The following is a 10,759-nucleotide window of genomic DNA, read 5'->3' on the forward strand; positions in this document are numbered from 1 at the left end:
TATATTTTTCATTAAAACGTTTGTTTATTTGTTTCTTGAAATTTTGTGTCTATTTTTTTGAGCGAGATTGTAATGGCCCATAAGCCCATTAAATATGGATAGCTACGACTCGAGTGTCAGGCCCATTTAATTGTAATGGCCCATAAGCCCATTAAACGTTCCCGCCTGAAAAGAAATCTGGAATTTCCAATTTCTAAAACCTAAAGAGGATTAAAAGATAGTGTGTGCGGGTTGTTGGAGACTCAGAGAGATTTCAATCTCGAAGAATGGAGGGAAAGCAAGCTGGATCTTCTCTTGATTCGTTGATATCTTCCTTCAACAAACGAGTCTCCGAGTTGCAGGAACTCGTCATCGCCCGGAACAGTGAGTCGCGTTTTCTCATCAGCTCGAAACACTCTAAAAATCAATTCGATTGAACCTAATTTTTTATTCTCTTTCGCAGTGTATCCGGCGAGCAGCGTCCCGGATTTAACGGCGATTGACACGGCGTTGAGCTCGATGGAGCTTCAGGTTCAGTCCATCAAGGATCGGCTTCGTGAAGAGACCGAAGCTATTCCAAAAGCCAAGGTACAGTCTCGAAGATTTTCGAAATTAGATTCTAGAAGCGGTCACTAGATGTGTAATTGATTAGGTGTGAAGGTTTAGGGTGATGGAACTGTAGTCCTGTTCGTTTGGTTGCCGCAGGTTTTGGTGTCGGTGTCAGCGGCGGCGGCAGCAGCGTCAATGAGGACAGTTGTTGTTCGTTTCGCAGACGCTGACGCTGCCGCTGACACTGACGCATACTATATCGCGACCGCAGGTTTTATCGGCGTTAGCCGCAGACGCTGCATTCGGACGCGGCGTCAGACGCAGCTTCCCGCGTCAATGAAACGAACAAGAGTTGACGCAGAATGTTGACGCTGCCGCCGGTACCTGCGGCAACCAAACGAACAGCCCTTATGTGTATTCTTCTATGTATTTAATTATTTATCGATTCCAACTTCATGTTTTTTCAATTCGTGGTGTTTTGATTGTAGAAACTTATTGAGGCATCGCTGAAACAACAAGGGAAGCTGCAGAAGATGTCTGTTTATGCACCGTCACACTTTCCTGACAAGACTACAATGTTGAATTCTGATATTAACAGATGGTATATGCAATACATTGAGTAGTCCTTTTACGTCATTATTGTTTTTATACTAAGATTAGTGGGTTACTACCAGTTTGCTTCAAGAAAATGTCAAGAAGCATGAACAGAGTTCTGCTCTTAGGTCCTTGAGATCTGAGGAGGAAGCAGCTGTTTTACCCAAGGTAGGACTTGCATATACTGTGTTCTTCTCCTAAGAGACGTTATTGTATATGGTTAAATCTTCTGGGTTTCGTTTACAGGAGAGGAAAGGTCGTGGGTCTCCTCCGCTTTGGTACATAACTGTTGATGAACTCAATTCCCTCTCATCGTAAGTACAATTTACTCTCCATGTTTATGTGAAATGCATTTTCTGAGATGTTTCTCGAAAAATGAAAAAAGATACATGAGAGGAAGGCTTACCCTGGAGAAAGTGAATGCGGCTATCAATGACATGGCTTCATACGCTGAAGCAAATGCTCATCTTATTTCAGCTCCAAAACATAAGGTATTTATTACTCACATACGTCCTGCTCTGTTTATGTGTTTTCGGAATTGATTACTGACTTCTCTGTTTGTTACTCTTGTGGAGCTTGCTGAAAACCTCTGGGAGAAAGCACTGGTAAGCTATTTCTTTTAAAGAATGTTATTGTTTCACGAAAAGCTATTTTATGGATTCTTATGCTGAGGTAATTGATTATCTTGAAACTCTTGTTTGTAGAAACTGCGAGACATTGTAACATCCGGAGCACTGAAGGGAAAACACTTTTTTCTTGAAACTGACATGAAGGGGCCAATGTTGAAGCTAGACAACACAGGCAAAGCAATACTTACGGTAAGTATCATTTTCTGCTTCTTTGATTTCAAACAACAGACAGAGTTTTTAATGTCACCAGGAGTTAGACAACACTTCAAATACAAAATAATTGTCGGTTTTTTGATGTATTTAACAGGTTCTTAGACACCTTGGTCGTGTTAGTGAGACTCGCATTGGTCAAAACCGCGTCATCATTCTTATGAAGCCTAATTAGAGAAGAAACCAGCTTATCTCAAGTTTATGTAGCCACATCAATTTATTGATTATCTCCTGTAGAAGGTATGCTTATTCGTTAAACGCATTAAGCCTTAATCTTTTAGACTGTTCTGCTAGTCCCACATAGGCCCAGAACCAACTAAATAGTTGTGTAATATGGACGATGACTTTGCCCGGCACCAGAACCAACCTCTTTTCGGTTCGTTCAAAATCCCAGGCTAGTTTACCCCTAAAAGTTTCTCATATTTGCACTAAAGTAGCAAAACTCGATTTCCGTTACTTTGTTATTTTTTTCAAACTCCAAGCATTTGCGGAATGTATTTTATTAGTATATTTGGTTCAAGTTCCAGTGTACAAATGGCCTGTCCCATTCAAATCTACAGAGTAGCAAAACTCGGTTTTGTTTTCATGTACTTTACTTAAAAAAATATACATAAACCTCCAGGGATCGTAGATGTTCTATATAAGATACAGCTATGGTAAAAACGTTCGAGCCCATTTGAAGAAAAACAAAATTAGGTTCATTCGACTATGTTAAATCATTATTATTCATATGTACAGAGAACGAGTAAATACAAAGAGGAAGTAAGAAATGGAATGGAGCATAAACATTCACAGATACACGTTTATTGATAATGTCTGTCACAATCGTTTTGTCTTATTTTTCATAAAACCCAATAATTTGTTCGTGCAAAGACACGAAAAACATTATGCATAAAGACAAAACCCTAAACAATAAACCCTCTTGAAAGCATGGATACTCTTTTACACATTTATTACCAACTAACTCATATCATATCATATAATTATATTACAAGAGATGATCATAAATTCTCTTGTACAGCCACGTTTTAGACTATATAGAGTTCACCACCATGCAAACGAATCATTTTAACTCGGACAAGAAAGATGTGGTCTGTCCTACTCCTGCATAGTTAATGATTCAAGATTTTATTTTTATTTTGTCAGTGATTCATGTTTTTAACCTCTCGAGATTTGAGAATTTACTAACCCGCAGTAAATAAATAATAAGTATATGCCGCCTGAATAATGTGTGAACTGAAAATGCAATCATGAAAGTAATCACTACCTATTATATTTTTATAAATGAGTACAAAAATATGATTTATGTTTAAATTGTTTGAAAATAGATAGCATAGAATTCTCCCTTTAAGCTGTACACAGACCAGACAAAACCAGAAGAGCTCCGTTTTTTTCTTTTTTCCATCTCCTATATATTTTAAATTTCATTTTGAAAAACTTAACTTTGATTCGTTACAGATAAGTAGACTAAATTGTTACGTTACGTGAATACATTCTACTTATCACTTGGACCGCACACACATACGGCCCTCCCTAATAGAGCGGAGCTCGTTGCGGCGGCGTATTCTTCCTTCGGTTAAAAAAGTTCGCCGGAGCTTCCGTGTTAGCCGAGGAAACCGCCGTGGTGACTCTCCGGCAAGTCGAACTCAAGCTGCTTCTCTTCTTGCGAACGATTTCAGTTGCAGCGGTGCAAGCGAGCGCCTGACACAAGAACATGTCTACTCCTCCCTCATCGTCGGTTAAGTTAAGAGAGATGCAGACGCGGAGAAACCCCGAGAGTCCTCTTTGTCTCATTATGACGTCACTGATCTACAAAAAGCAAAACAAAAAAGACAAAACCTTTTTCTGTAAAAAATGATCGTACACGCGTGTGATTAATGGTGCATGGTCGAAAAATAACAAACATATATCGATTCAGAGATTAAGACATCAATAAATAAAAACGTTTCTTTTTATAATTTCAGAGATAATTAAATGTTTGAAGAAAAGAACATCGACCATAAAAGTATTAAAATCAAATTGGGTATGTGATGAAATTTGAAACATTAAAAAAAATATAGTTAAGGAGAAAAGTTAATTTTAATTAGAAGAAGAAGCGGATTCATTACCTTGCAGGAGAGAGAGCAGAAGAGGTAAGGAGATTGGAGAGACCGGTCACATGTGTTGCAAAAATTGCCGGAGCCACGAAACTGTCGAGAGTGAGGCCGTTCATTGATGAACACAACTTTCGAACTGTTCACTATGTATGGCTTTAATCATCATCATCAACGCATACACACAAAAGATGAAGAAACACGTATTAATTAAAAAGAAAGCAGCTGCATGAGCATTAATGGATTAAAAGAGTTTTTAATTACAGATTTTGAAAAACAGACCAACAAACAAACCTGAATTAAAGAGCAGTCCATTAGGTTCGAGCCATCCTCTACCCTCAAAACATCGTTATACATATATCTTCTTATCTGCAAAAACATTCCCACCAACAACACAAAGTTTAAGACTATCTTATTTTCAAAGAAAAAAAAAAGTGAAAATTTTGGTTTTCTTGAAATGAGACCCGAAGGAGACGATGAGAGGTATGTGAAGGGAGACAGTGAGGACAGATGCTAAGACAACAGTCGATGCACAAAATGTTCTTCTCGTTCTTCTTTTCTTCTTCATGGTCCAAACAAGCGTTGAAAAACTTCTCCTTTAGCAAAACCTCAAGCCATGCAGGGAACTCTCTAGTCTCCATCTGCAGAATTAAAGCAAGACCCATGTTTCAATTTCGGATTTTTAAGCCTAGAAAATGAAAAAGTTATCTAAGAACAAAAGGATTCACAAGGACTGTTTTTTTTAATCTCTAGTCTTCTGTAATATGGGGAAGAGATAAGTAGAGGTGAAGGTCAGGCGAATTTAAGCTCTCAGTGGTGAAACTGACTCACCAATTCCCAGAGAGAGAGAGAGAGAGAGAGAGAGAGAGAGCGCGGCGCCTGGAGAGAGTGACCAGTAGCTTAAATTAAATGAGTCATCTTGTCCTTTCTGTCGAGTCTTTCGTTAGAACGTGTTTTTGTTAGTTTTTGTTGTTTTATTGTATCATTAGAGAATTAATCATACTTATCAATCTTCGATGAAACCCCAATGACTAGAAATGATTATTGGGACAACTATCGTCAAGTCCTGCTCCAACCGTAGCTGAGTAAAACATGGAAAAAGAACATAGCAAAGTATCGTATAATATAATATAGTATTAAAAAATAAATGGTGACCAGATAACGATGGAGAATAATGCATTCCTTAACGTTTCTATTAAAAAATCATCATTCACAAGGAATAATAATTCCCTCCCATTCTCTTTCGTTCTTTTTTTTAGAAAATTAAAGGAACAATCATTCATTTTCTTTCTTGCTATTTTTTTTCCGTATATTCCTTTTATGTTTGTTCATTTTATTTCCTGGATGATCACCAGTCAAACCATAGTGTATTACAAGTAGATTGATCATTTTCTCTTGACAGTCATTATAAATTTTACTGCGGTATCTGTGTTTTAATATAGTGATCAAATAATGACAGAAAACTTTATGGTTTAAAAAAGATTCTCAGTCTGTTTGTAGTCTCCGAGGATTGATGTTTTAGTTAAGTTTTTTTCTCTTTGGATCCAAATCAAGTTGATATAAGTATTTTGTAGCTATTTCATTTTTTTTTGGCTCTATCAGCTTAACAGTGCAAAAGTACTAAATGACAAGTATTTCACCCCAACGTTCTACTTTTCGTTTCCTCAATGGCAATTGGTAAAACGGTAAAAGTATTGGCATCCAACAACATTCGCCATTTTATAAAGAGAAAAAAACCAAAATAGCAATAAATCAAGTTTTTGTTCCCAAACTAATATTCAAGGCCAAAAGTCACAAAATAGCACTCAAGGGGTGGGGTTTAGGGTTTAGAATTTAGAGTTTAGGGTTTAGAATTTAGGTTTTAGGGTTTAGAGTTGAGAAGTGAGGTTTTGGGGATAAGATTTCAAATTTTGAAAAATAAATAAATTAAATTTTTCAAAAGATAAAATGCTATTTTGGTCATTTTAGTTTTTGAGTGCTATTTTTGTGATATAAACTTAGAAAAGTGCTATTTTGGAGATTTGCCCTTTTATAAATTATAACTAAAAACATAAATATATTATATAATATTTTAGTACTTATTCTTGAGTATTAGAAATAGCAAATTCCAAGAAATGAAATGAAAGTAGACTCATCTCAAAAACCAGTGCGAAGTTGATGGATGGGCGGCTTTTATTAGTTCTTTGCCTATACTACTCAAACTATCTACACACTCACTAGGTCACCTATATTTTTTTAAGTTAATACGATAACTTTTTTTTTTTGGTCGAAAGTTAATACGATAACTAAAATGCATCTCAACTCAAATTGTTCGTTTAGTTGAAAAGGAGATTTAAATTTAAAATCGAAGTAGGAAAAGTGTATGCATGTGTATATAATATATATATAGAGAGAGCAGGTGGGACAGGGAGGTGGATCAGAAGTTTGGTACGGATGAGAGCAGCAGCCTCATGCAGAAGACGACGTCCTTTGCTTCTGATCTGATCTGTTCTGATCCGGTTCGATTCGATTAGATCCAGCTGTCCCCTTTTATCGTTAACGGCTTGAAGCTTTTTTTTTCTAGTTAGCGATCAAGGGTAGTCTAGTCATTTGACCTTTATCTACATGGGCTTGGGCTGTTTACACTTCCGTTGGGCTCGTTCTATCGATTATTGCGTTCTGATTTGGGGTTCTTGTATAGTCGATGTTGTTGACTTAGTCTCATGGCGTCGTTGCATGCAAAACAAACTTTTATTTAACAATCGAAATCGCTGGTGACTTAACTATATGGTCAAATGAGAACAAGGGACAGTGACACACGACCTACGAGTTTGTCTTCATTATATGATTTCATGTCCCACCAGTAATAAATGGATATCTATAAATGTACATGACATTATGGATTTTACGCACAATGCGGTGATGAATAACGGACCGGTTTGAAAACCATATAAAATAAATGCCAGCTTAACTTTAACCATGTCAAATATAAAATCATAGCTCAAAAATAAAAACTCTTAAAGATATATCAAATGGAACTACAATTCAATGCTGAATCGCCCATGTTTTTTTTTTCAAATTCATTACACGAATTTGTATTCATGTGGGTAGTACATCATATTTATACCAACATAATCATTAGCCTATAACACCTAGTTCCATACTTAGAGATTGAATTTCAAGCCAGGGATGTGTTTTTTTTTTGAGAAAGGATTTCAAGGGATGTGTTTTTTTAGAAAACATGAACAATCACACCACGAAATGTTTATGCAATGAAAGATGGCTAGCATTCATATTTTTCTGACGATGGAGAATTTAACTGGTGACATATGTGGTATATATTATTCATATCGGTTTACTTTCTAGCGGCATATGTGATAAAGATAAAAGCCTGTGTTCCGGTTATGATTAAGACACACAAATAGATAATACCGCGAATATTACTAGCATAATCATAAACAGTTAGCACTAACAAATGTTTGCTAAAAGCATCACAAAGACGTGAAGAAAAGGTAAAGACAAAGCGAGAATCTGGGAGAAGAGTTATATGTCTTTGTAAAGGTGTCTTCAAAGTTATGATTAGTCTTGCTGTCTTGGTGGTCACTAAATCAAAGTTTTATACCAGCAAAGGCTTCGGCTTTATAATAATTTGTATAAAGGGATCAATAATACTTTTCAACCGTGTTCTTATTAGCAAAACTATCAATAGTAACCGAGGAAAACACGCTTACGAGTATTTCTTTATAGCACAACAATTAAGTAATTAAGAAAGGTTGGGATCTTAGTGTAGAAAGTGGATAGCACACTTAATTTTCGTGCCGTTCACATTAAAATGTTGACAGTTAACGTAAACGTAATACCATTTCTCATTTTTTTTTGAACAACAATCTCAAATTGTTTAGGTATTGTATAAATGTAATTTTTTGTTGTAAGAAAATGTAAATTTATATACCATGTCCAATCCAATATACAGATTACAATATTTATTTCTGATTTCACATGTTACTACAAAATAAAATTAATTCGAGTATATATATATATATATTATTTTTTATTTAAACGAATAAATAATATTTTATACTTAGAAAGCTAGATAAATGTTATTTTAAAAGTATAAATTGAAATTAAAACCCATTTAAATTTAGAATAAAATTAAGAAATACATTGAAAATGGTTTCTATAGCAAAAAAAAGAAGCAAATGTTCACTTGTTACCGTTAACTAATCATTAAAATAAAAAAAAAAAGTCAGCGGAATTAGAGATGAGCATTAAAAAAAGTAGAAACTAAAATGTAAAAAATAAAAGAAAATTAAAAAAAAAATACAGAGGAAAGGGAAAGGAGGCTTTGAGCATTCCTTTCTTCCAATGCATCCAAAGCACCGCACCACCACCACTACTACTAATCCCTCAAAGCACAAACCTCAAGATCCTTAACTTGCTTTTCAATTTCGCATTCGAGAAAAAAGGATAAAGCTTTACTTTCTCCTTCATCGTCTTGCATCTCTGCGATGCGAGAAGTGGAAACCTCGTCTCCTCCACAATTCTCCGCCATGTTTCAGAAGCTAGCGATGGCCGTCAAAGCCAAGACCTACGAGTTCTTCACCGAAGACGGCGAGAGCATCAATCCCGAGGGCGGCGGCGGCTTCTCCCTCCTCGACTCCACCGAAGACTTCATCCCCGATCAGAAAGTCGTCGTCCTCAAACCCGACTCCCCTCCCAAGACCAAGACTTTACTCAAACCCAAGCCTCCTCGGGTCAGAAAACTCGATACCCAGATGGGATTGAGCTTGATCTCGTCGATTTTCGCAACCCTCTCCTCCTTCGAAGCTTCGTATCTTCAGCTCCAAGCCGCCCACGCGCCCTTCGTCGAGGAGACCGTCAAGGCTGCTGATCGAGCTCTGGTCTCTAACCTCCAGAAACTCTCCGATCTCAAGCAGTTTTATCGAACCCATCGACAAAGTTTGGATCTTGAGACCGATTCTTTACCGATTGGGTCGTGCTTGGAATCTAGGGTTCAGGAGAATCAGAGCAAGCTTCGAGCTTTGGGGACGGTTTCTAACCGTTTACAAGGCGAGATGGACGGTAAGGATCTGCGGGTTTGGACTCTGAGGAACAAGCTGAGCGAGATTCAGAAGTCTAACTCGAAGCTGTCGAAGAGACTGTCTGAATCGGACGGTGGTGTTGTGTTGTCCGTTAGGGTTTACGAGTCTGTGTTGGGCGATGCGTTTAGAGATGTGAAGAGGTTTACTAAGGTTTTGATTGAGCTGATGGAGAAGGCGGGGTGGGATTTGGATTTGGCGGCTAGCTATGTTCACCCTGAGGTGGAGTTTGTTAAGAAGGGGCATAACAGGTATGCGTTGTTGTCTTACGTTTGCTTGGGGATGTTTCGTGGTTTTGATGGAGAAGGGTTTGATCTTGATGATGATGATGGAGAAGATTCTTCTTCTTCGTTGAGGGAGTTGATGCAGCATGTGTCTAGCAACCCCATGGAGCTTCTTGAGAGAGATAAAGAGTGTGGGTTCTCTAGGTTTTGCGATAAGAAGTACCACGAGCTGATTCATCCCAGCATGGAGTCTTCGATATTCAGCAATATGGATCGAAACGAAGCTGTGTTGAGTTCTTGGAGATCTTTGAGTACTTTTTACGAGTCTTTTGTCGCGATGGCTAGCTCGGTTTGGACGCTTCATAAGTTAGCATTGTGCTTTGATCCTGCAGTTGAGATTTTTCGAGTTGAAAGTGGAGTTGATTTTTCGATTGTTTTCATGGAGAATGTGTTGAGAAGGAGAGAAGATAAGAAGTTGTCGATGAATCTTGATCGAGCCAAAGTGGGATTCACGGTGGTTCCTGGGTTTAAAGTTGGCTGCACGGTGATCCAGTCTCAAGTTTACCTTACCGGCTTCAAATGTAAATGAAAGAGACTGATGATGGTTTACTTTACTTACTTCTGTGATTAACTGTGTTCTTTAAGTCTTGGTTTGAGTTCTTGCTTTCGTTCAAAGTGTATAGAAAGCTGTGGTTACTAAGTTTGGATTGCAGAAAAAAAAAGTTACATTGTTTCTCTTAATCTTAGTTAAGTTGTAAGTTGTGACGGAGTGATTATCAAAGTGTTAGTTCGACCAATGTGTTTCAGTTTGATCATCAGCTTGTAACATTTATCTGTTTCTGTGATAGCACTGCGTGTCGTTTTTACTCACTCGACGCTCATATATATTCATGGGCTTTTTTAAAAGCCCATGTTTGGTCTTATAGTTTATTAAACTTAGGCCCTAATGTGGTATGTTGTCGTCAACGATAAATCTAGGCTGTTAGTCATATTCAGCTTAAATAGTTTATGGGCTTTATCAGGCCCGTTTATCACCACGTTGATGGGAAAAAGTTGCACACGTGTAAATGTCCGCGTGGCATCAGACAAAACACTCGTTGGTCGTATCTTCAAAATAAATTTGGTCGGCATGGCGGACTTGACCAAGCTGTACAATACGGTACGACGTCATTTTACGTACTATACAACGAACGATACCAAACAAGGATGATTATTGTATTTGTATACACGATCGTCGATTGTTTGTTTAAATTTCTTCTTTCGTTGACTATCGATTAGTGAGATCAATCACCAATTATTGTTGCAAAAATAGGTAATTAATTGACCGAGGAAAAAATAAATTAATTTACCGAGGATTAAGGAACCGACTAGCGTTTTTTTGTAAACTGGCTTTCATCTATATT

The 10,759-nt window shown here is 37.3% G+C and overlaps 3 protein-coding genes across 5 annotated transcripts; 2 read left to right on the forward strand and 1 right to left on the reverse strand.

The window, feature by feature from the left end:
• Positions 1 to 141: 141 nt before the first annotated feature.
• On the forward strand, positions 142 to 3,011 carry LOC103841910 (spindle and kinetochore-associated protein 1 homolog). 2 transcript variants are annotated; one of them, XR_001955986.2, is made up of 10 exons: positions 142 to 363; positions 443 to 567; positions 1,017 to 1,129; positions 1,203 to 1,290; positions 1,369 to 1,436; positions 1,508 to 1,613; positions 1,698 to 1,727; positions 1,827 to 1,940; positions 2,059 to 2,201; positions 2,700 to 3,011. XR_001955986.2 is itself a non-coding variant. In XM_009118498.3 (9 exons), exons 1-9 carry the CDS (start codon positions 267 to 269, stop codon positions 2,134 to 2,136), a joined length of 819 nt encoding a protein of 272 aa, XP_009116746.1. In that variant the 5' UTR covers positions 146 to 266; the 3' UTR covers positions 2,137 to 2,514. The 2 variants fall into 2 exon arrangements, 1 of the variants encoding a protein (XP_009116746.1); XM_009118498.3 differs by lacking the exon at positions 2,700 to 3,011 and having other exon boundaries at positions 146 to 363; positions 2,059 to 2,514.
• A 239-nt stretch (positions 3,012 to 3,250) lies between these two features.
• LOC103841911 lies at positions 3,251 to 5,907 on the reverse strand. Of its 2 annotated transcripts, XM_009118499.3 has the most exons (5): positions 4,783 to 5,906; positions 4,519 to 4,695; positions 4,349 to 4,423; positions 4,070 to 4,210; positions 3,251 to 3,770 (listed from the first exon to the last, which is right to left on the reverse strand). In XM_009118499.3, the coding sequence occupies exons 2-5, from the start codon at positions 4,693 to 4,695 to the stop codon at positions 3,495 to 3,497; spliced, it is 669 nt and encodes a 222-aa protein (XP_009116747.1). In that variant the 5' UTR covers positions 4,783 to 5,906; the 3' UTR covers positions 3,251 to 3,494. The 2 variants fall into 2 exon arrangements, with proteins under 2 accessions (XP_009116747.1, XP_018510165.1); XM_018654649.2 differs by having other exon boundaries at positions 4,519 to 5,907.
• A 2,406-nt stretch (positions 5,908 to 8,313) lies between these two features.
• On the forward strand, positions 8,314 to 10,168 carry LOC103841912 (protein GRAVITROPIC IN THE LIGHT 1). The gene has a single exon (XM_009118501.3). It carries the CDS (start codon positions 8,542 to 8,544, stop codon positions 9,943 to 9,945), a length of 1,404 nt encoding a protein of 467 aa, XP_009116749.1. The 5' UTR covers positions 8,314 to 8,541; the 3' UTR covers positions 9,946 to 10,168.
• Positions 10,169 to 10,759: the final 591 nt, after the last annotated feature.

The sequence above is a fragment of the Brassica rapa genome, chromosome A09 (genome assembly GCF_000309985.2).
Source record: "Brassica rapa cultivar Chiifu-401-42 chromosome A09, CAAS_Brap_v3.01, whole genome shotgun sequence".
Classification (NCBI taxonomy): domain Eukaryota; kingdom Viridiplantae; phylum Streptophyta; class Magnoliopsida; order Brassicales; family Brassicaceae; genus Brassica; species Brassica rapa.